The 25,109-nt window shown below is 44.0% G+C and overlaps 2 protein-coding genes across 5 annotated transcripts in view; one reads left to right on the top strand and one right to left on the bottom strand.

Moving 5' to 3' along the window:
- Positions 1–201: 201 nt before the first annotated feature.
- Positions 202–17,061, top strand: ETFBKMT (electron transfer flavoprotein subunit beta lysine methyltransferase). Its single transcript, XM_054034561.1, has 4 exons — positions 202–318; positions 5,836–6,281; positions 10,928–11,058; positions 14,241–17,061. Exons 2-4 carry the CDS (start codon positions 5,962–5,964, stop codon positions 14,582–14,584), a joined length of 795 nt encoding a protein of 264 aa, XP_053890536.1. The 5' UTR covers positions 202–318; positions 5,836–5,961; the 3' UTR covers positions 14,585–17,061.
- Positions 17,062–22,614: 5,553 nt separating this feature from the next.
- AMN1 (antagonist of mitotic exit network 1 homolog) overlaps positions 22,615–25,109 on the bottom strand; it is a 179,555-nt gene continuing 177,060 nt past the window's right edge. For all 4 annotated transcript variants that reach the window (XM_054034523.1, XM_054034531.1, XM_054034540.1 and 1 more), the window contains one exon: positions 22,615–22,912. In XM_054034523.1, coding sequence (XP_053890498.1) covers positions 22,839–22,912 — 74 coding nt within the window. In that variant the 3' untranslated portion in view covers positions 22,615–22,838. The remainder of the gene's footprint in view (positions 22,913–25,109) is intronic.

Below are 25,109 nucleotides of genomic sequence, written 5' to 3'. Positions count from 1 at the left end.
AAGTTTAGAGATGGCAAGAGGCCTGTCTGAGCTGTTTTTCCTTTACACTGGCATCTCAAAGCAAATCCAGCAGCAGTCCTACTATATCAAACACTGCCCCCTTTAAGGGATGTAAAGGAAAAAGCATGCACGTGGCTTCCAGAGCAGAGCACGAGCTTGATGATCTCATCGTGCTGGTGCACGTGAAACAGGAAACAGAAGCCAGGCAAATGCCATTTGCTATCTACAGCAACAACACAAATTGCAAAAAAATAACGGAGAAGGACAAATTCACTGTGCAGACAGACTCCAGGTTAAGCTGTCAGAGTAATAAACAAGGTAGGTTTTAAAAAAATGATTAAAAGTTAAAATCTTTTCTGCACTAGCGTTAGCAGCACTTTCCTATCAAAGTCTGCTTTTACTAGCTCAGTCACTGCTCCCCTGGCCAACGAAGGCAGGGATGGAACTGTTAGAACATTATACAAAGCTATGCTGACTAGCCGGCTGAAGCCATGAGTTTTTGAAGAGAGGCTGGGAAGAGAGGTACATGGTCAGTGATGCAGACCTGGCAAGTCTCACTCTTTTGGATTAATTTTAATGCAGTGTTAAGAATCCCTTATGTTTGGATTAATTTTATCCAAAGAACACAATTAATTTGCAATCTACATAAAAAGGTAGTGCTATACCTGCATTTGAGTCCTTCTATCCGTGGATGTATTTTTCCACTCACATTTCTTATTTTTAAAAACAGATTGTTTCCTCTCCTGTTGCTCTAGGAAAAACCCATACAACTAGGAAAACTGACTAAACAAGGAAAGTCATGAAACTGACCATAAAACAAAGTGCTATCAAATGCACTGTACAAACGAACTGAAATCCCCCCCCTTTTTGATAGATTCAAAGATTTTAAAGTCAGAAGTGACCATTAGATCATCTAGTGAGTCTGACCATCTGTACAACACAGACCACTGAATTTCCCATAGTTCTGTAATGTCTCTCAGCTTCATAGATTCATAGAGTTTAGAGCCAAAAGGGACCATACGGTCATGTCATCTGACCTCCAGTATATGAGCCATTAACTTTCACCCAGTTACCCTTATCCTGAGCCCAGTAACTTGTCTGACTAAAGCTTAAGCTGTGTTTGACTAAAGAATATCTTCCAAAAGGGCATCCTGTCTTGGTCTGAAGACATCAAGAGATGGAGGATACATCACTTCCCTTGGTAGTTAGTTCCAGTGGTTAATTACACACACTATTAAAAATATGTCTAATATCTCATTTGAATCTGCCCGGCTTCAGCTTCCAGACATTGGTTCGTGTTATGTCTTTCTCCTCTTGATTTGGTACCTGGTATTTTCTCTCCAGGAAGATACTTATACACTGTAATCAACTCACTTCTCAATCATCTTTTTGATATTCTTAACGGATTGGGTTATTTAAGTCTCTAGCCCCCAAATCATTTTTGCAGCTCTTTTCAGAATCTTCTTCAGTTTTGTTACCTTCTTTTTTAAATGTGAACACTGGACATGTACACAGTATGTGTCTCACTTATTCTGTATACCAGGGGTGGGCAAACTACGGCCCATCCTGCCTGGCCCCTGAGCTCCTGGCCCAGGAGGCTCGCCCTGGCCCCTCCCATGCTGTCCCTCCTCTCCCGCAGCCTCAGCTCGTTCGCTCCGCCACTGGCACAATGCTCTGGGCAGTGGGGCTGAGACTCCTGGGGCAACGCAGCTGCAGAGCCCGGCCTGAAACTGCTGCATGTCGGCACGGCTGTAGTGCCGCCAGCCACCAGTGCTCCAGGCAGCGTGGTAAGGGGGCAGGGAGCGGGGTGGGAGGGGTTGGATAGAGGGCAGGGGAGCTTGGGGTGGTGGGCGGGGGCGGGGGTGTGGCTAGGGGTCGGGGTGAATAGGGGGTTGAATGGGGGTAAGGGCCCCAAGGGGGCAGTCAGGAAGGAGGGGGGTTTGGATGGGGTGGCAAGGGGCAGTCAGGAATGAGAGGAGGGGTTAGATGCGGCGGGGGCGGGTCCTGGGGTGGTCACGGGATAGGGAGAGGGATGTGTGGATGGGGCAGGGTCCCGGGGGGGCCGTCAGGGAATGGGGGGGTTGGATGGGGCAGGAGACCTGGGGGGGGGGGGCAGATAGGAGGTGGGGTCCAGGCCATGACCCCTTCTCCTAACCGGCCCTCCATACAATTTCTGAAACGCGATGTGGCCCTCAGGCCAAAAAGTTTGCCCGTCCCTGCTGTATACAGAAGTAAAATCACTTTCCTACTTCTCACTACTTCCTTGTCTATACTGAGGTAAAGTTACCTCCCTAGATCTCAGTACTGGCCAGTGTTGCCAACTCCCATGATTTTGTCATGGGTCTCATGATAGTAATTGTTTTCCTTAAAGCCCCAGCTCCTGGGTTCAAGTGGATATATGATGATTTCAGCCTCCATTCTTAAAGAAAAAGGACGTTTCTAGCCCTCGTGGCTATGGAGAGAGCTTCAAAATGTGACCCCAGTGCACTGCATCCTAAAGGCTCAAAAAACAGAAGGCAAATAAAAAGAACGTAAAATCTATTATTGTTATATAATCTCATTATTTTAAAGCCAATCGCATGATTTTTGGTGAGCCTGACTTACGATATTGGACCATTTGGGGTTGGCAATGCTGGTACTCTCCTATGTATACATCTGAGGATTGCATTAGCTGTTTTTGCCACAGCTTCTCATTCATGTTCAGTGGCTTGTCCACTACTATCCCATAATAATCCTTTTCAGAGTTACTGCTTTCCAGGACAAGGTCCCCCATTCTGTAGCATCACCTGCATCCCTTGTTCCTAGATATATAACTTTGCATTTGACTGTATTAAAGGATATTTTGTTTGAATGGGCCCAGGTTATCAAGTGATTCAGATGGCTCTGTAGAATTGTCCTGTTGTCATCATTTAGCACTCCACTAATTTGTGTGTCATCTGCAAATTTTATCAGCAGTGATTTTATATTTAATTCCAGTCTGGCTGCTCTCCCAAAAAAGGAAACACAGAAGCTTATATAGAGCAAAACCACATTTAGTTACACATACTTCCTTATTAATATTTTCCCTTGTTAGGAATACAGCAAAACAAGCTTTTCCTGTTATTCACAGGTTGTTCTTTTGTGGTGAATGGCTTTCCTAACACATTACATTAAGTAAGATTGGCCGTTGCAATTGTGTTTAGGCCTACTTAATTTTCCTTTACACTGGCCTATAGTTACCCAGGTCATCCCACGTGTAATAATATTAGCTGTAACTTGCAATACTGTGTGTATAACATATTTTAGGAGTGTGATTTTTAAGTTAACAATGTGCCTTTAATGCAGGGGTTCTCAAACTGGGGGTCGGGACCCCTCAGGGAGTCATGAGGTTATTACATGGGGGGTCACGAGCTGTCAGCCGCCACCCCAAATCCTGCTTTGCCTCCAGCATTTATAATGGTGTTAAATATACAAAAAAGTGTTTTTTAATTTATGACGGGGGTTGCACTCAGAGGCTTGCTATGTGAAAGGGGTCACCAGTACAAAAGTTTGAGAACCACTGCTTTAATGATTAAACTTTTGGCCTGTGTTACACTGATAGTTTTAAAACTAAGAGATTTTAAATGTCTCGCTCATTCAGATTGTTCCCACAGTTTGACAGCCCACTCAGTGCAGGATTTTAAGCAACATTTACATCAAAATCTACAGGAGATTCAATAATAGAGCTCTTCTTGAATGAAAAAAATTAGAGGAAAGAGAGACTTTGTATTTCCATCAACTTCAAAGGCAGCAAAAATTTTCAGCAGAGGTGTGAGCTAAGTGATAACAGCTTAGTCATTGCTCGTTAGTGTCCGGATTTGATTTTGACCAGAGGTTAAAAAAGCTTAAGGCATGCCTTAGGATGCACCAGGGGCCCAGTCCTGCACTCCAGTGGCACCCCTTGGCTCAGTTAGTGTTCTGGGTGCACAAGAAATGCATAATCCTGCCCTACGTGTACATTTTGGGTCAATTAATGCCTATTCCATGCCTGCCAAGGACTTCCTCTACATTGGGGAAATTCCATAGGGGACAGTAAGGCAGCTTTTTGGCCACTTTTTGCTGGCAGAGATGGTGTAAGGTGGTTGTGGGGCATCAATGAATTGGGGCCACAGTCTCTTTGTTAGGGTCCACCTCCCAAAGAGTAGCTCATATCTGTCCCCCCCAGGAGCAGTGTGAAATTGACTGGAGTCATGACAGTTTTGTTGCTACCCACAGTGTTTTGATTGGCAGCAATGAAGCTGCCCAGTGTTGTTAATTGCACTCTGCTACTGCTTGGCAAAGCTATGAGTCTCCGCACAGGTGCTGAAGCCCTCCGTTTGCAGACCACACTACAGTGGTTTACATTCAGCTCACATATGGTTATCTCCACAACCCTACGGGTTGGAACCTGCTCTTGTTTTAGTGAAAGCTTAAAGTCCCCAGAAATTGATGGTTTAATGCCCCGCCCCACTTGCCAGGGAATACTTCTTACTCACCCCTGGAGAGTAGATTAGTTAAGTACTGCACTATAAATATCTTAAAGAAATTCAAAGCAGTCATTGGACCTTTAATTAGCATTTCTATAGCCACTTTAAAGTTCACGCCACATATAACAACAACGTGGGCTCTCTGCTATGCCTGTGCATAATTGCTTAGATTAAACATTCACTGGAAAGCAATAAGTGTGAACATCCTGCTGTTGTGTTTATCTGTGGGGAGCAGGGAGGCAGACGCTAAAAAATGTGTGCATTTAATCTTCAAATCTGTCAATTCAACCACTGGCATTGTATATCTTTGGAAGTGTTTGAGACACTTCCCCATATGCAGTTCCCTGACTTGTTAACTTTAATGGCTCATTCCCTTGAACACGACCACCACTGTCCTGGATTTTATTTTAAGTATCCAAAGGCACTGTAGAGCACAATTAAAAGTAATACCCTTCCCCAAACCTTTTCAGGCAAAGGTGCCAGTTAATGTTCACTCTCTGTGTCATCCTCCGCTTCCTCTTTGCTTCTCTCCTTCCCAATGGAAATACCTACTGCAGAATGTGAGATTAGTAGCCGAGCCTTAGACCAGGTCTATGCTAAGAGCACATGGCAAGTATAGCTACTCTAGCATACTATACTGGACACAGCTCCCCCCACTTGCACCCTCCAAGTAAAATAAGCTATGCTGGCAAAACCACAGTTTTATTGGTATAACTGCAGCTACACTTTTGCAGGTACGGCTGTGTCGGTCAGAGATTATACCGTCACACCCCTACCTGATGTAGCTATGCCAGTAAAAGTTTGTAGCATAGACCTGGCCTTAGATTTAGACACACAACTCACATGCCTGTACCAGTTGCCAGCCAAGGTCTAAAGTTGAAATTAGATCAAATCCATCTAAACGGCAAGCCCAGCAGTAACAGTATGTGGTGTAATTTATGCACAGTGCGTGTTTATGTTTCCTTAGGACCACAACTTAGTCCCACTGAAGTCAATAAGAGTTTTGCCCTGGACTTTAGTGGAGCCATGGTTTGGCCCATTGGGTTGACTTTATCTCCTCTTGCCATAACAGAACTAGAGTAATGAGCTGACACATGAACTGTTGCTTCCCAACCAAAAAAAACACCCCTTCCCCACCTCACAATCCTCCAAGTTTCTCCATCCCAGTGTAGGATTTGCCTTTTCTGGAACAACATTGTAGACCTGTGACCTGGGGAAATATGAGCCTGACAAACTTGAGACCTTTCATCAACATACAGCAACTCCCATCCAGCTGCCTCCTCTTACAGCATTGATGGTTGTTAACCCTGAACTAGATATTTTATCATTAATATGTTGCTCTTGCTTTCAGGAATTGCCATCCATTGCTACAAAACGAAACTGCTTCTGAGTTGGTTTCAAACACGTCTCCCCACACACAAGATAAACCTTCACTGGTTTGAATTCAGATCAGGAAGGATTTTACCAAAGGGGTGGCATGGTGTTCTGCCGCTTGAAGTGGTTTATAGGCTTTGGCAGTAGGGATGTCCTCACAAAAGCTTCAAGGAGCAGTAACAGAAGCACCTCTTTGATATGGAGATGCTGCTATCACAGGACTCCAGGAAGCTTCCTGGATCCTGAGATGAGAGCGTTTCTGGAGGAGAACACTGAAGTCAGTAGCAGCGGGCACCTCACACCAGAGATACGACTGCGACTTCTGACACCTCGCTGCAGATTCTGGCAGGAAAGAGCTGACTTGTGGCCCTATGGCGACCCCTTCTGGGCAATCTACTGGCCAGGAGGCCAAGCCCTGTCCAGGTACAGTGCACAGTGATCACAAGAGTAAATATGTACTATCACCCCCAGCTGCATAGAATACCAGATTTGCTTGTGATAGTACTGCTCTCTAGTGGCTGCAGCCAAAGCAGTATATAAGCCCTAGTACAACTACATCTAACACAGATTCTCCTTTAGCTCAAGTGATAGAAGCCTATGGTTTTGGAATAGAAGGTCCCAAGTACAATCTCTGCTAATGATTATGAAGTCTATGCAGGTGCTGTACGTAGAATAACTGTTGGCTGTTAAATCTGTTGACTTCAATGGAGTAGCGTGTGTTTACACCAGGGCTGAATTTGGATGCGTGGGAAAGTTTTGCATTTTCCACAAAAATATTTCAGGGTATTTAATCACATCATTTAGTGTCACTTCAAGAGGGGACTACTTAGTTCACAGTAACTCAGGGTTATTCCAGGAGGAAACAAACATACTCATGGAAGCACATCCGTGTCCACTGAAAAAGGTAGAATTCTGCTGGTGCAACCTTTGAGTGTAGACAAGGCCTAAGCTATATCCAGATTGGTTCTAAAATCCTAAAAAGGGGGTGGAGATGTACATAGACAGGATTCTTTTATATTTAACTGACAGTGTTGCACTTGTTTACAAACTGTGTGCCATATTTTGTTTCTCACAGTATGCTGTCAAAATGCAGATGCTGTCTCTGATTCCCAGGGGCTGTTGATGTTCTAACATCACCCAGAAGTATCTTCTCATACCTAATAGCATAAAATGTCATGAGTCATTACTGCAAACAGCCATCTCCCATTGAGTTAAAAGGGAAAGGTTTGATTTGGGGTTGGCTTGGGGTTTTAATATTTTAAATTTTTATCATTTTATTTATGTCTGCAAGAAAGCAAAAATCAGAGGCTTTTTTTAAGTTGGAAAAAATAAGAGTCTCACAGCTAAATTATGAGAGTTGATTAAACTGACATTCAACACAATTAAAGTGCTGCTAAAAACAGTAAGTCAATTAGGTACTGTAGTTAATCTCATCTCCATGTTTTGTTATCAAATGGTGCCTTTTCCAACTAACCATTCGGTTAGCAACATTTGTTAATTCTCTAGCATTTCACCAGCTGATTTAACAACTATTTGCTGTTTTGCTGACTTGAGAACTTCAGTAATTAATTGCATAATCTGAAAAAGTGAAAAATGGATGGTGCATACGGGAAAAAAATTCTCTTTCCACAATTACTGTTTTCCAACATCTAAGCTCTCTTATGACAAAGTTTCAGAGTACCCTTCATAATGTAACCTGAGATACCTTATTAACCTAGCCTTGCAGACAACTGTCTCCAGCACTAAGGCAATCTATTTCCATGCTGGGCTAGCATTTAGGCCCCAACTGTTTTCTGAACTTCTGAAGCGAACATCAATATTACAGCCAATCTGAGAAACACTGAGTTGGAATCAAGGTACTTAAAAATATTCTGGGCACAATCACCCTCTCTACTTGCATTACTTCAGAGCCAAGCAGGGTTCTGCTGTATGCTCCTCCTTTTCTATGAAGCCCTTCCATATATAAGTTATGGGTTCATCTGAGAGAGAGCAAGGCTGCCATAGGAGAAAGGGTGCCAGCAGGGCTGGATTAAGGTTACGTGCTCTTTTATCTTTGCCTGCATCCCTAAATATTTGCCACTTAGATTACTTGCATTGTCATAGCTTTGGCCACGACAAATGCGGATGTCAATCCCATTCTCGGTGAGGAAATTGACTAGGTCTGAGCAAGTTTCTCTCCTGTGTGGCTGGTGATGTTTATGAAGGTCATGAAAAGCTCAACTGGTCCGCTGGGTAGCACATAATGCAAGACGACAGTCAGGTGATCTACATGTGACATATTTGGTGTTGAGTCGACAGACACTGAAAAATATCCCACATCTTTGATCTCATCTACAATAGCTAATAGAATCTTCTTTGCCAGTAGTGCAATGAATTCATCACAAAGTCTTTGATAGATATGATGCATGGTCTTTTCCACAATTTGCGTTTTCATTGATGTGCTGAGCTAAGAAAGGGTTGAACTTAGCAATTAGCTCTAGAACACCAAGGTAATTGCTACTGTGTTTCAATCCAGCAGTCTCATCTGAGCCATGGAATGGCAGACCACTCTCCAAGAAAAACTAGGTTTCAATTATGCATCTGAGAATGTTCTTCCAATAAGCATGAGCTTCCAAAAACTGGTTTTCCATTTGGGTATCAATTCTGCCACTAACTTTCTTTCGGGCACGGTAGCTGCTGACAATGTATGCTGCTCACTCATTGCATCATTGGTAATGTATGCAGTATTCTTCCAACCACTGAAGCCTTTGCAGAACATTCCCCACTTTTTGGTATCAGAAAACAGGCGGCAATAAAAATATTACACTTTCTTCTTAGAAGGCGAATAGATGAGCCATTCTCGCTCGCCAGTCTGTTCGTTAGGCTTCACATATTCAAACATTGATTTGGTCAGATAACGATTCTCGTTGGTGTACTCTCAATTTGTCAGTAACAAGTCAGTATCTAGATTCTGGCATGTCTGTGAGCCCTTCTCAGTCCAATATGCAATGAGCTCTTGAGAGGTCATGTCCCACGCACCTGGATGGTTGGAGAAGGATATTTTTGTATTAGGTTTCAGAGTAGCAGCCGTGTTAGTCTGTATCCACAAAAAGAACAGGAGTACTTGTGGCACCTTAGAGACTAACACATTTATTTAAGCATATTTGTAGCCCACGAAAGCTTATGCTCAAATAAATTTGTTAGTCTCTAAGGTGCCACAAGTCCTCCTGTTCTTTTTGTATTACTATCACTGGGAATGTCTTGAGAGGGCTGGGGTGAGACTGCAGCTAGAGAAGTCACAGGAGGCTGCTCCTTTTCATCAAGCGCAGGCCCAGCAGGTTCACTTGGGCTGGTAATCGCCTGGACTTCCTCACCACCAGACTTAGTAGGAGGAAAAAACGTTAGGAGCGAAGGAATACCTTTCAGTACTACATCTTGTCTTTGCCGTCTTTCTTTGCCCTTCTTCAATTTCTGCCATCCTCCTTTCTTCGACATGGTTTCTATTGTCCAGTGTAGGCCTACTGTGTACAAAGTTCTATATTGCTTGGGCCCACAAACAATTACTTAGCCCACAAAGACAAAACCACAACCACCATAAATTGAATTCACAATCTTGAGAGATCAATTTGTACAGAGCAATATCGAATGAGAAAAATTTCTGATGGCCCTGCTTCCGTCGCTCAGCTGTTACTTCAATATGGAATGGAGGGCCTAAAAAGTAGGGCCTAAAAATAGGAGGGCCTAAGGCTATAGCCTTCTTAGCCTATGGGTTAAGCCGGCCCAGGGTGCCAGGCAATCAGGGCCAGCATTTCCACTAGGTGACCCTAGGCAGTCGCCTAGGGTGGCAGGATTTGGGGGGGGGGCGGCATTTTGCCGCCCTTGGGGGAAATTCGGCATCGGGGTGGGGGGGTCCTTCCACTCCGGATCAGCGGCGGAAATTCAGCGGCGGATCCTTCACTCGCTCTGGGACCCACTGCCGAAGTGCCCCAAAGATGCGGAGCGGAAGGACCCCCGCCGCCGAAGACCCCAGGCCCCCTGAATGCTCAGAGGAGGAGCGCTGCCGCCTAGGGCAGCAAAAACCCTGACACCACTCCTGCAGGCAATAGTGCTACTGGGCCACCGTATAAATTCCATTGCCCTTTTTGTTGGTGCCCTCTGATCTACAGAATATCCCTGTGGATCTCAGAACATCTGCACATTAGGAGAGTGATGCTGCCTATCCATTGTATGGAATAAGGGAAGGATGATTGGTAAACCCCATCCCTATGGCAGAATAGTGTGAAGAAACCTATGGGGAAGATTCTCACCTGGTGTATATTGTCATAGATCCTATGAAGCTAGGACAACTTTCATCCCACCCCCCCACATAGGGGAGAAAATTACGCACTTTATTTAATAATAATACCTGGCTCTTATATAGCCTTTAGGCTTTTCCTCCTCAGTTCCAGCTTAGAGGTATTTCTTTGTTTGCCGATTCTTCACAGCAGGATGGTTCTGGATGTCATGGTGCCTAGCATAATCTCACATTCATTGTTAGTCAGTCTTATTTTTCCAGTCACTCCTGTGTAGTATTTCAGTGGAATAGGAGCATGTGGCTCTTAAAAACCACAAAAGGAGCTCTTGTTGCAAGTTGTCAGATAAATCATGTGGCAAGACTTGAGTGAGAGAGTTGCTTTGCAGTTATAGAACTTACATCTCTCAGAGGCTGAGTGCTGCATCAAACTATCCAGACATTGCTGTTAAAACGTTCATATTTGTACTGATCGTTGTAACTGTAATTTCACTACCATCAGCTACAGTTGTTCCATTTCCTGCTTTTAGTATCAAGCTTCATAACCACCATCCAGTTTTAACCCATTCATTCCATGTTTTAAACTGAGAGAATGATCTGATTGATTGAAACGAAAGATGTAGCTTGTTGCTATTATCTCACTGCGTGCACCCTCTGGTGGTTTTTGGTATTAGCACAGACACGCTGGTTTGCATGAGAGACTGTGTGCAAGGGTATATATGGAATATCTTCTGAATTAATATCATGTATCATTACATCTATGAAGTGGACTCTCACAGAGTTTTCATTTTATACTCAGGTATATCTTAGATAACCCGGAGGCTGTCAGAATGGGATCAGTACTAGATCTCGGAAGTGGATGTGGAGCAACAGCAATCGCTGCTGTGATGAGCGGTGCATCCCAGGTCCATGCTAATGACATCGACCCCAGTAAGACACTTCTTTCCAAGCCCTGCAAAAGGCCATTTTTCAGGCACATTTGAGGAGTAGCATTTCTTTCAGTTGTTTGGAGAAATTCATGGATTTCAAATAAAATTAGAAGGAAGCAAAAAAGTTACACAGGTCCTGCCCAGTGCTTCAGTTAACAGCACTATCAGCAGAGCTGTCCCTAGGGGACGGCGAATGGGGGCGACCGCTCCGGGCCCCACGGGTTGGTGTGATTGGCTGTCGCCACATAGGCGGCAGGTGAACTGCCTCCCCCAGCCCCCCCCCTCCACCCGAGTGAGAGCGCGCCGGGAGGGGGAGAGCGCGTGGTGGTGCCACAGCCTCCCCAGCCCCAGGAAAGTGGGGCCCTTGGGGGATGGAGTGCAGGGGGGGCCACACCTTGCTGTTTGGGGAGGCACCACCTCCCTCAGCCTCCCCTACCTGCCCTCAGTGCGGTTGGTCCTGAAAGTGATGTCACTTCCGCCCCGGGCCCCGCACCCCCATAGGAAAGGCCCTGACTATCAGTCTTGCACCTTTGGCAAAAATTAAGGACTAGATTCTGTCATTCTTACTCACGTGACTAAGGCCATGTCTACACTACAGAGCTTACAGCGGCACAGATGTACCGATGCAGCTGCGCCACCGTAAGATCTCTCATGTAGAGCTCTACGCTGAGAGCTCTCCCCTCAGCATCATTAAATCACCTCCAATGAGTGGTGCTAGCGTCTCCCGCCGACCTAGCGCTGTGCCCATGACCACTCATGCCAGCGGAATTTATGTCATTCAAGGGGGTGGAATATTCACACTCCCGAGCGACATAAGTTTTGCCGACATAAGTGGTAGTGTAGACATGGCCTAAGTAGTACCTCACTCGGTGATCATGCCCATTGAAATGAATGGGAGAGCACATTTCCTAATGTACTGTCCCTAGCAAGATGTCTTCCGGTTTTGGAAGACTCTCCAGGGGAAGTGGGTCGTTTAGTCTCTCTGCTGAATCAGGCCTTGACCTCTTTGACAAGCCTGCCCATTTTAGTGGTGCTTTTTGTGTTGTGGGCACCAAGTCACTAGGAACTGGACTGCAGTGGAGGCCTGTTTAGTGATAGATCATAGGATTGGTAGGAGAACTTGGTTCCATTTCCAGCAGTAGCATGACTTGCGTATTGACCTTGGGCAAGTCACTTAACTACTCTGTGTCTCAGTTTCCCCGGATGTAAAAATGGAGATAATATTTATCAGAGTGGTGCCATGAGGCTTAATGTTTTTAAAGCTCTTGGAGTTCTCCGGCCAAAAGTGCACAGTAATTTTACACACACCTTATTTTTTCACAATGGCCCTTACTACCAACCATCTGTCATGGGATAACAAGTATAAGTCATTAGCAGCCTGGATCACGTCAAAACTGGTGATGCCTTTAATGTCTTCTGCAGCATTACAACTTGATGCAAAACCGGCTCTGTGAATTTGCTCAAGGCCTCTTGTAACAATAAAAACATCAGACTTAATATATTTTTTCAGATATCTCACAGAGTCACCTTCAAACCTGACAGATACTTGGATGGTGATTTCTTTTATAAAGATGCCAAAAATCCTCCCTGCCTGCCTCGCATACCTTGGCAAGTCTCTGCTTCTATTTTCTGGCGATCTTGCCTAAATGTCTGCGTTCCTTTGGTAACTTGTGTATGTAGCTTTTTAACCACACCTTCCATGTAGCAGCAGTCCTGTATCTGAACTCAATATTGTGTAACACTCAGTATACACCATTGATTAGCGGCTAAATGACTTCACCTAGGTGGTCAGTCAACAGGTTAACTTGCATTTATGAACCTTTCTTTGCTGATACATTTTGGTAAAGACATAGATCTATTCTCTCCAATTTCTATTGAAAACACAGTCTATTCGGTATTTATCTCTATACTATCTTAATCAAATATTTTCTGTATCTGTTTTGAAACAGCTTATCGCCTCTAGGATGGGATAAGTCTCGTCCTTAACAATTTGTTCTTCATACTTAGGTCAAAGAAACCCAGACTCGATTTCTAAAGTATGTGCAAATAATCCAAGTTAATATTTGAAAGATGACTGTTGATTATGATTACTAAAGCGTTCCCCACACTCTTCAGTCTGCTAGATTACACTGCTTTGGACTTGTAACAAAAGAAAGTTCAATCATCAAGAAATTAAAGTTAAAGCAAGATTACACACACACACATACTCCTCTTCCCCCAAACACACACAACTTCTAGAGGAATTTAAAAATTAACACTTTTTCCATAGGAAATGTAGAACTACATTTTTATACTTTAAGGCTTGATTTATTTTCAAAGTGATTGATTTTGAGTGTCTCAGTTTTGGGGTGCCCAATTTGAGACACCTTAAAGGACTGATCTGAGTACCCATCCTCTGAAATTAGGCCCTGTTACCTTTGAGCATTTAGTTCCTGATTCCTAACTTTTATGCATTTTATCCGTATTTCAGCACTTAAGTGAGTGACCTGATTTTCTAAGGGGTTGCACACCCACAATTTTGACAACTAGCCTGTGGTTTTAGTTGCCTTACTTAGGGAAGGAGACTAAAGAGCTTTATTTTATGGATTTTATTTTTGAATAAACCACACTGATATTGTCTCCATCCTTGGGGTAACTGACTTCTGGGAAGTTACACCAAGAATGATTTATCCCTTGTTTACATGTTTTAATAATTATTTTCTGATTATGTGGCTAACAGCAATTTACATGTTATTTTTACTTGTTTTCCCCTTGGCACCCTTTACATTTGATTTATTCTTATTAATTTACTTAACATTCTTTGTTGACTGGGGAGGAAGTATTGTCTAGTGAAAAAGGCACTGAACTGGGATTTGCACTAGTGGGTTCAATTCTTGGCTCTGCCACAGATTTCCTGTGTGACTTTGGGCAAGTCACTTCATCTGCACTGTGCCTCAGTTCCAATCTGTAAAATGGGGATAATACCTAACAGGGATGGTATGAGAATCAAATCCATCAGTGATTGGGAGGTACTAAATTACTACCTTAATGAAGGCTATCTAGATACCTAATAGAATAACACTGATATTTAAGAGATTATCCAAACAAAGAATTCGTGAAAATATTAGAAGAGTTTACCACTACAGATGGCATTTAAGTATAGAATTCTAAATCACTTCTCACGTACTTTGTGCTTGTTCTCAGTTGCAGGAATGGCCATGGTATTAAATTGCGAGCTGAACAATGTGAACCCCTTCCCTATTCTAACTAAGAACATCATTGATACAGAGCTGGACAAGTGGGACCTCATTGTTTTGGGGGATATGTTTTATGATGAACAACTTGCAAACAGTCTTCATCACTGGTTGAGGAAATGCATCAGGACTCATGGAACTAAAGTGCTAATTGGTGACCCTGGGAGGCCTCAGTTCTTAGGCCACCGCATTCACAGTCAATTGCACAAAGTGGTAGAATATTCACTTCCTGAATCCACTAGGCAAGAAAACAATGGATTAACCTCAAGCATTGTCTGGAGTTACCAGCCCTGACCTCTCCATTTCTCCAAAAGCTGCTAACGCTGGATTTAGAAGAAGTGTGGTCTTCAAAAAAAGACATGTGTGTTCTCTGTTTATAAAGTATGAAAATGGAACATTGGAAAATGGGGCAGATCCTCCGCTGGTGCAAACTGCTGTAATGCCACTGAAGTGCACACAGTTACAATTCACACCAGCTGAGAATCTGGTCCATAGTTTGGGAGAAGTCTTGCATGTAAATTCCACCCTCAGATGTGCAGATACTCCCTGCCCTGCCCCATTGATGCCAATGGAAGTTAAGTGTGTGTGTTCAAAGGCTGAACCAAATAAAATATCAAGATAAACAGGGAGAGGATAATAGAAACTCAGTGTAGCGGCGTGCAGCTTAGTGGGTTACCACAGAATGTTCCTGCTCACTGCTGCACCAGTTGATAAGAATCTAGTTTTCAATGTCTGGTGAAGAGAAGTGTGTTGAACTATCTGGCTGCTTCACAAATTTCCTTTGCTAATTATGAGGCTATTTTGTCCCAAGAAGTGACAGTTTTATCCAGCAGCACGTGCCTGCAGTTCCTCTGGGGGATTTAAATCTCCTTCCTGTGTGTAATTCAGTTATGCATATCCAGGTGGATATAGCATTCTTCTGAGCTTTCTGACCCCTGCAACTAGGATGTATTCACCAGAATAAAAATAGCTTAGTCCTGTTGATGTACATGTACAAACAGTGTGGCGCTAGCCCTTTTAAAACCAGTGTGTCTGTGCTGCATCAATTGGCCCATATTAGGCTTTAAAAGCAGCCACTTGGGCCTGAGACAGAGCGACACTAGGTAAGTCAGAGCTAAAAAAGCTGCAAGAAGCAGCAGGACTGCCAGAGTCCCCTGGGAGGAGAGACAGTGAAAGCCTGAGTAGTAAAGGGGAAAAGTCCCCTAGGGATTGTAGCCCAGGTGAATTGAGCTTGCTTGATTTTTGTTTAAGTTTGGTCAATAAAACTGTCTCAAAAGAGACTGTGGGTATGGCAGTGGATCCTAAACAAGCTGGGGAGAAGACTGGCCTAGTCACACATCTGTCTTCTGGAGGGCGCTTGGGGTGAAAATAGAAAAATGAGAGCACCATGTCTTGGGAGCGTTGGTGTATTGTATTCCTCTTTTAAATGAATTTTCCCATTGACCTATGGTAAAGTGGCTTTAGACAGGACATCACTACTACTTCTTCCGTGCATTAATCCCATCAAATGGGGTCTACTTTATGAGTCCTCTACCTCTGAAGTGTTCTGTTCAGTGCCATATTGTGTATCATACTGCATGGTATCCAGACTTCCTTTATGACAGCCACCACTTCTTCTTGGGTAGGCCTCTGTCTTTTTCTTTCAGTCTTGATCTCACCTATGTAGTTGTCACTGCTGCACTTTGCATGACCAAACCTACTGAGCCTGCAGCCCCCTCATTTTTTCATTTATGGATATTACTTTGAGCATGTCTCTCACATATATATTCCTCACATGGTCTTTCTTGCTTTCCCCACTCATCCTTCTCAACATTCACATTTCTTCTTTGTTGCTCAACACTCATTGCCAGGACAAGCCACCATTGTATAAACTGTGCCTTTTAATCTGACTGTATCTTGGCATCACACTTCTTTCCTAGGAACTTTTTTCCCAGCCTGCCTTTCTAGATTGGGCCTTTGAAGTCTGCAGCTGCATGGGTTTGCCAAATTTAAAGCGATAATTCTGCAACTGGTAAGAACTTATGTTTTCCCTCTTTTACTGGTGAGGAGCTGGCAAATTCTTATGTCAGAAGAATCGCTTTGTCAGCATACAAGTGCTGCCTTGCAAAGATCCTGCAGAGGCAGGAACTTCTGGCCAGAGATAAAGGGGCAGGTTCCAGGACCATGTCTGCCCCCCGTTGCCTGATTTTTAGAGGTTAGTATATTGTTATAAGCTCTCCAATTGATCTGATCAGAAGATAATAAGGGTCTTGTTCTAGAATCAGGTACACTGCGTTCTGTATCTTGTAAGGACCCTTGGGGTTTATGGCAAGAACACTCGCGCTGAGGACAAAGCAGCCTTAGAGACTTTTATTAAAATAAGTGAAAAGGTTATCAAAGTTCCAAACCACAGAACCAAAAGGGAATATACAGTTCTGGGAGTACCTATAGTATCACCCCTTACAGAAGTTCCTAGATCAGCATACTCACACCCTTCCTTGGAGAACTGGTGGTAAGAGACAAAGGACCAGCCTCAGCCCTGGCATGCCAACAGTCTGATGGTCCAGGTTCCTCAATGCTTGAGATTGATGGTGAATAATAGAACTGTGGTCACTGTTAAGCCTCGACTTTCTTAGGGAAACATGTCTAGTTTCCCCAAATCTACAAGGGTGACTGTTAGGCCATTTATATATGCCAAAGGTCACAAGCCTCCTTAACCATACTTATGTTAATTTCCTTAAGCTAAAAGGCAACAGAGGGTCCTGTGGCACCTTTGAGACTAACAGAAGTATTGGGAGCATAAGCTTTCGTGGGTAAGAACCTCACTTCTTGCATCTGAAGAAGTGAGGTTCTTACCCATGAAAGCTTATGCTCCCAATACTTCTGTTAGTCTCAAAGGTGCCACAGGACCCTCTGTTGCTTTTTACAGATTCAGACTAACACGGTTACCCCTCTGATACTTTCTTAAGCTAATCATGCAGGATACAGGCCTGTAAGTTCCTTGCATTACAGACAAACAGAATAATTCAATACAAAAATACAAGCCAAATATAATAAACATCAAATTAATAAATGAAGGCAAAATATAATAAAGCAAGCCAGCAAATTAACCCTATAAAGCAAGCCAGCAGCTTAAACCTATAGGCTACACCCCTTCCTGACAGCTCTAGGGGCTTGTCTACTCCACCTCTGAAGTAGATGAAACTTAAGTTGCTCAGAGGTGTAAAAAAGCGACCCCCCCCCCCCCCCGAGTGACGCAAGTTACACCAACGTAAAGCGGTGTCCACACCGTGCCATATCAGTGGTAGACACTCTTCCGCTGACATTGCTCACCCGTGGGCATAATTACTCCACCTCAGCGAGAGGCAGAAGCTTTCTCCCATCAGCATAGCACGTCTTCACTAGATGTGCGACAGTGGCACAGCTGCATCGGTGCAGCTGTGTGGATATAATGTGGTAGTGTAGACTAGCCCCTAGGTGTCTTCTGTGTCTCCAAGGATGGGACCTGATCAATGAGTAAAGATTCAGTAGACATACCAACTAGAAAGGGAATCTGATATTTTCAAAGAAAGCCTAGCAACCTTATGATAATAGAACTATTGTGCAAGTGCAGTGGAGGAACAATGATTGGAGCAGGAAATGGACTTCAGTTTCCAGTTTCCGCACAGTGATTACTGCAAGTTTAAAAAAAAAAAAAAAAAAGTGTTGAAAATACTTGTCATTTTGATAACCAGGCATCTGCCAACCCGACATGCTGTTACAGGAGCCTGTGTCTGAGCTATTATGGAAAGATTGCTGAGGCTCACCCATTGCTACCCACGGCTGCTCATCCACCTGAGTACTAATGATACTGCCAGGTCTGTCCCTAAGCAGATCACCAGTGACTACAGTCCTTTGGGAGCTAGACTGAGGGGATCAAGGGTGCAGGTTGTATTCTTGTCCATCCTCCCAGGTGAGGGTAAGGGTCCAGGCAAAGACACACACATCCTGAAGATGAACGCATGTCTGTGTAGCTGGTGTCAAAAGGAGGGTTACGGCTTCCTCGACCATGCAGTGCTGTTCTGGGAAGAGCATCTTTGTGCACTGACTAACCAACCTCGTAAGAGCTTTAAACTAGGTTCAAAGGGGGCAGATGACAAAAGCCCATAAATAAATATAAAAAAAGGTGATGTTAATGGAGGGTTAGATGTTGGTGGGACATGGAAAATTACAATAAGGTCAAAGGAGAACAAGAGGGAAATCAGTGGGGGAAGCTGCTCAACATCTTGGATGTCCATACACAAATGGAAGGAGTATGGAGAATAAATGGGAAGAACTGGAAGAATTAGTGTACATAAGCTAAATTATCATTTAACTGGCATCACAGAGACTTAGTGGGATAAATCTCAGGACTGGAATATTGGTACAGTAACTCCTCGCTTAACGTTGTAGTTATGTTCCTGAAAAATGTGACTCTAAGCGAAACAATGTTAAGCGAATCCAATTTCCCCTTAAGAATTAATGTAAATAGGGGGAGGGTTAGGTTCCAGGGAAATTTTTTTCACCAGACAGAAAACTATATATTATATAGATGTACACACAGTATACGTTTTAAACAAACAAACAATTTAATACTGTTCACAGCTATGATGATTGTGAAGCTTGGTTGAGGTGGTGAAGTTAGAGGGTGGAAGAGGGAGGGATATTTCCCAGTGTTGACGTCAGTAGGTATCACCCTAGGTAACTCGGGAGGGTAGACGACCACAAGTGTCAATGAAGCCTTCCTGCACTAGGTCTAAGTGAACCAAACTCTATCCTTCCATGTTTAAACTCTAATCAACCTCAAAAGCCAGGTGCAATTGGAATGTGTAAGCAGCTGGCTATCAGTGGTAACCCCCCTTACCGGTACCAGGCGGTAATAATGAGGCCTGCATACCTCTGGCTGAAAGGGGAGATAATAAATCAAAGGAAAGGGACAAGATAGTAATCCAAGAAGTGCTACTAATGAGCTAAATTTATAGCTGCCAAAATAATCTAACTGCTTAAATGTAATTGCTATTTGCTTAGTAACTATTACCAGGGACGGGAGGGGTAGAGAGAGAGGAATGGGGGTGGGAAGGGTGGGGTAGTGGGGGAAAGGGGGGGGAGATGAGGCTTGACTGCAAAAATGTATAAAAGAAGAAAAAAACTGTTTCTGTTGGTGTGCTTGATCTGAGACTTGCCTGTCTCCTTGCACCACTTTGAGATCTCAAATAAACTTTGTTTGCTTCTCCACCCTGGTATGTTTATTGGCGCGAAGCACGCTGGGCAACAAACCCCGGTGTTGCTGTCCTTGGGCTTCTGTGCCGGCAACACCAGGGAATGCCTTGCTGCTAAAGGATGAACTAGCACTCGGCTGAGCCCTCAAGGGTAAACACATTGTTGTTAATGTAGCCTCTCATCAAGGCAGCACGAACAGGAGGGAGGGGAGACAGCATAGCAGACAGAGAGACACCTTGTGTGTGGGAGAGAGAGAGAGAGAGATGCACACTGTCCCTTTAAGTAAGCTGACCCACTCTTAAGTGTATTATTTAAGTGGATCAGGAAGTTGAGACAGCAGCTGCTGCCCCAAGCTCTCTCTGTCTCTCTCTGTCCGTGTCCCCTCCCCGCTCTATCTGGAGAAGGGGTAAGCAGGGTGCAGGAGCAGGGGGAGGGAGACACCCTGACATTAGCCCCTCCTTCCCGCTCTGCACAGCAAGCAGGAGTCTCTGGGAGCAGCTCCAAGGCAGAGGGCAGGAGCAGCACATGGCAGTGGGGGGAGGGACAGCTGAACTGCCAATTGATAGCCTGCTGGGTGGCTGCAGCACAACTTTAAACGAGCATGTTCCCTAATTGATCAGCAACGTAACAATGAAACAACGTTAACCGGGATGACTTTAAGTGACAAGTTACTGTATAAAGGGGTAGAGCTTGTTCAAGATGGACAGGCAGAGTAAAAAGGCAGCAGGTGTAGCATTGTACATCAAGAACATATACGCTTGTGCTGAGGTCCAGAAGAAGGCTGGAGGCAGGCCCATTGAGAGTCTCTGGTTAAAGATAAAAAGAGGTAAAAATAGAGGTAAAAAGAGGTAAAAAATAGATGTCATGGTAGGGTTGTCAATAGACGACCAAATGAGGAAGAGGAGGTGGACAAGGCAGTTGTAGAACAAACAGAAATATCCAAAACTCAAGACCCGATGGGAGCTGTGGGTGGCCGTGCCTGCAGACAGTCAATGTAAACAAACTGTCTCGCGGCCGGCCAGCAGATTACCCTGACGGGCTGCGTGCGGCCCATGGGCCGCAGGTTGCCCACCACTGATTTAGAGGCTCAGCAGTCATGAGAACCAGTAAGGCACAAGGATCGGTCCATCTCTGCTTGCATAAAGCGGTGCGCCCTAGAAGAATGAGCAGCTGCCATAAGGAGCACTAGCTGCTGTGAGGCTACTATTCTTCCAGCTACTGAGCCAGGGGAAGAAAACTGTTATATAAAACCCCAGGATGGCAGTGAAAAGCCACCAAAGATGGGAGCTCCTCAAAGCTTCAAATGGAGGAGGAGCAATCTGCAAAGGGGGGAAAACATTCCTTACCAGTGGGACAGAAATGCTGCGAATCTCACAACAGATTTGATTTGAAATTACTCACCATTCTTTGTTATCATAGTGGGCCATGGAGAGTCATGTTAAAGGAAGATGCAACTTATATTCACTTTTAAATTTTGCATGCAGATCTGTTCTGGTCTTCTATCAACAACTTCTAGTGTTCGACTTAGTGATATATTGTCAACTTGTACTGTATACAAATGCCTGCATGCCAAGATGAGCAACGTCTCCTTAGAGGACACCACCCTGTCCTAAGGATACTACTTTGATAGTTCAGCACATTTCATTCAAACATACATACTACTGGAGCCCGAGCCTGATCTCTCAGCAGTTTTTTACCAGAATAACTCCATTGATCCTCAGTGGAGTTATTCTTGATTCAAGCCAACTTCACATTTAACAGCATACGTGCTGTGCTTTTGGGTTTATAAAAACCCAAATAAGCTCAAATCAATGCCAAAAAGAGCAGCATGAAATATATCTTAAGGAATAACACCTCAAGGTAAACATAGCTGGGCCTGTGGAAAACAGCAGCTAAGCAGGTGGCAAACTGCGACTACTGTATATTATGCAGAACATGTTTGTTTTACTATTACTCTCCCCTGCCGTCACCTGTTCTATCCACCTGCTATATCTAGTCATAGACTTGGATCCCAATCCTGAAAACACTTATGCATTGGCTTAACTTTATGCTTGGGACTTCAAATGGAACTACAAGTGCATAAAGCTAAGTGTTTGCAGGCAAGTTCTCTAGGGTAGAAACTGCCTTTTTACCATGTCTACCATGATTTTACCAATATCTCATGCAATGGGGTGCTAGGCATTACTGTACTACAAATAATAATAATGGTAAACTATTTTCTTAATGAAATACTGTTGGAGAATCAAAACATTGGAGGGTCATATTAACTACATATATTAAGTAAGAGTTAAGGTCAAGCCCAAACCTGCTGACCACTAGGACAAAGGGCCTATTGCTAAGATAAGATCTATTGTTAAGTGAACCAACTCCTTGGCAAGGTTAAAGAATAATATGTAATAATAATGTTAAGTTGTGTGGCCTTTATTAAGAGTGGATAATTTAGATGTTTAATGTTAGCATAAGATTTGGTTTACTAGAACATTTGTTTTAAATTGTCAGTGTGTCTTAACTAAAAGTAAAGAAAAATGGATGCTTGCAAAATATCAAATAATAGGATGCGTGAGAAAAACAAACTACTGTGCACCCAAATCATCAAGGGCACAAGAGCAGATACATTGAGATTAACAGGAAAAGTCTGGATAAGATGAATGGGCAAGATAACGTGTTTATTAAGCATGAACTGCATGTGATTGATTTGAAGGAACCAATTAGAACAGTGTTTTGTATAAAATGAAGCATGTACATAGCATGAAATATATTAAATATGGACAAAGGAAAAGACTGATTAGATATGGGCATGCGTGATGTAGGGGTTATGTAAGCGTATAAAAGATGTGTATTGTTAAGAATAATTGGAGCAACACAGAACCCTGCCCAAAAGACCAAACTTGTCTGGCCCTGCTGATGAAAGAAACAGCCTACTATGGTGGGTAACTGAACACTCTCTGATCCTCTCCTGCTTTATCTGTTTTACATATGCTTTGTGCTATAATTAAGGTGGCAATATGCTGCCCTAAATTTTTTTCATAAAGCTTTAAAATTAATTATTCTTGTTAAATTGGTGTGAACTGTGTTTTTCACACAAAAGGATTATCAGACTTGTGATGTAAAGAGAGGCATTGCTTTAATTACAAGAAATATCGTTTAACAGGGTATTAGGCAGGCACACCTAAGACATGAAAGGACTTGGATACTGACAGAGAGCTCTAGTAGAAACAAAGAATGAAGGAATCTGGTATTACAAAAGACAGTGGTTACCAGAGAGAAAGCTGTTCCCCAGAGATGGTTGTTTCCTGAAAATGCTTTACCATCCGGGAACTTTATATAAAAATCAATAAACAGTCCATGTCACTTGCTTAATTTTGTTTGGTCCAACTAATTGCTCCAAGGCTTCTCGGGAACGATCTGCCAAAAAAAAACCACCAAAAACAAAACACAAGAAAAACAAACATTAATTGTTTATAATGTATACAGATAGTGTGCAAACAAACGAATTTTGTAATACAATAAGATACAGGAATAATTTATTTCTTCATATTTGTTTAATTTGCCATTAGCACAGAATATGGATTTTTTTTTTGTTTGCTTCATATTCTGGGAATGGACATTTGAAAAAAAAAAATCACATTTCAGATACTTTTATATCTGTAATAGTTCAAAATTGTGCTGTTTCTTCTTTATACCTATAATAATAAAGCACCATCAAGCAACCAGACACTAGATTACAAGGACAGATGTTGGCAAGGTAGGGTTTTTTCCTTTTATTATTTAATAAATACACTCAACAAGCCCTCAACCTATTCAGTACTAGTTGGTCTCTCTCTCTTTTTTTTTGGTAGGCATCCGAAAAGCTGTGGGTCTTGAGGTGGTTTGAAAGAGAAGAGGGTAGTGACCTATAGATCAATTCAAGAATAGCATTCCACATACAAAGGGCAGCGCAGCAGAAGGTGTGAAGATAGGTTATGGAAGCTTGAGCTTGATGCAGAAGAAAAAGGGAAACCAGTGGAAGATTGAAGAGGATGGGGATGGGAATGACAGGGTCAGAATGCCGGGCAAAGATGATAACCTTAGCACCTTCTTAAGAGGCTTTTCTGGTGCACTAATAAAAAAAAGATCAACAGATTTTTGTAGGCAATCTGCTTTTTTCTATGTTTAAAGTTTAAGTAATTCCTGGGCTAAGGCCAACATTATATCCCTATTTTAGGGTTACCATATCTAATAAATAATAAAAGAGGACCCTCCACAGGCCCTGGCCCCGCCCATTTCCCCACCCCTAGCCCCGCCCCTTCCCCGCCCTAACTCCGCCCCCTCCTCCCTCCCACTCCCAGCCACGGGGAAAGGGCTGCCCCAGCGCTACCGGCTTCAGGGTTTGCCGGGCAGCCCCCAGACCCTGCGCCCCCGGCCAGCGCTTCCCCAGCGCAGCTGGAGCCCGGGAGGGGAAGCGCCCAGCTGGGGGCGCAGGGTCTGGAGGCTGCCCGGCAAACCGTGAAGCTGGTAGTGCTCGGGCTTTGGGCAGCCCCTATGCCTCTGGACCCTGCGCCCCCAGCCGGGCACTTCCCCTCCCGGGCTCTGGCGGCGCAGGGTCCGGAGGCACGGGGGCTGCCCGAAGTCGGTAGCGCTCGGGCAGCCCGGCTCTTAAACAGAGCCGAAGAGGAGCAGAGCCTCCAGCCATAGGGTAGTGGTGGTCGGAGACTCTCTGCTGAGGGGGACGGAGGCGCCCATCTGTCGCCCTGACATTTCATCTCGGGAGGTATGCTGCCTGCCGGGGGCCCGTATCCGAGACGTTACGGAGGCATTGTCGAGGATTATCCGGCCCTCTGACTACTACCCCATGCTACTCATCCATGTGGGCACAAATGATACTGCGCGGTGTGACACTGAGCGGATCAAGAGTGACTACAGGGCTCTGGGAGCACAGGTGAAGGAGTTTGGAGCGCAGGTGGTATTCTCTTCAATTCTTCCTGTCAAAGGTAGGGGCCCGGGCAGAGACAGATGCATCATGGAGGTGAATGCCTGGCTGCGAAGATGGTGTCGCCAGGAGGGCTTTGGCTTCCTAGACCACGGGATGCTATTCAAGGAAGGACTGCTAGGCAGAGATGGCGTTCACCTTTCGAGGAGAGGGAAGACCCTATTCGGACACAGACTGGCTAACCTAGTGAGGAGGGCTTTAAACTAGGTTCGACGGGGACAGGTGAGCAAAGCCCACAGGTAAGTGGGGAACATGGAGACCGGGGAAATGAGTCGGAAACAAGAGGGAGTGTGGGCTATATTGGCAGAGAGAAAGGAGAGTCAGGAAAAAACTGGGAGGAAAGATCAAACCAGTATCTTAGATGCCTATATACAAATGCGAGAAGTATGGGGAATAAGCAGGAAGAACTGGAAGTGCTAATAAATAAATACAACTATGACATTGTTGGCATCACTGAAACTTGGTGGGATAATACACATGATTGGAATGTTGGTGTGGATGGGTACAGCTTGCTCAGGAAGGATAGACAGGGGAAAAAGGGAGGAGGTGTTGCCTTATATATTAAAAATGTACACACTTGGACTGAGGTAGAGATGGACATAGGAGACGGAAGTGTTGAGAGTCTCTGGGTTA

Source organism: Malaclemys terrapin, chromosome 1 (assembly GCF_027887155.1).
Source record: "Malaclemys terrapin pileata isolate rMalTer1 chromosome 1, rMalTer1.hap1, whole genome shotgun sequence".
Taxonomy (NCBI): Eukaryota; Metazoa; Chordata; order Testudines; family Emydidae; genus Malaclemys; species Malaclemys terrapin.
Note: the sequence above shows the minus strand (reverse complement) of the source record. Positions and strands in the feature narration are given on the sequence as shown.

What these genes read in the sequence shown, in the direction of transcription:
- ETFBKMT (XM_054034561.1), top strand. Translation starts at nt 5,962, where the DNA reads ATGGTGTTCTGCCGCTTGAAGTGGTTTATAGGCTTTGGCAGTAGGGAT. An exon ending in GGAGGCCAAGCCCTGTCCAG is followed by an intron (nt 6,282 to 10,927) that starts GTACAGTGCACA and finishes TTTTATACTCAG; the next exon opens with GTATATCTTAGATAACCCGG. An exon ending in TGCTAATGACATCGACCCCA is followed by an intron (nt 11,059 to 14,240) that starts GTAAGACACTTC and finishes GCTTGTTCTCAG; the next exon opens with TTGCAGGAATGGCCATGGTA.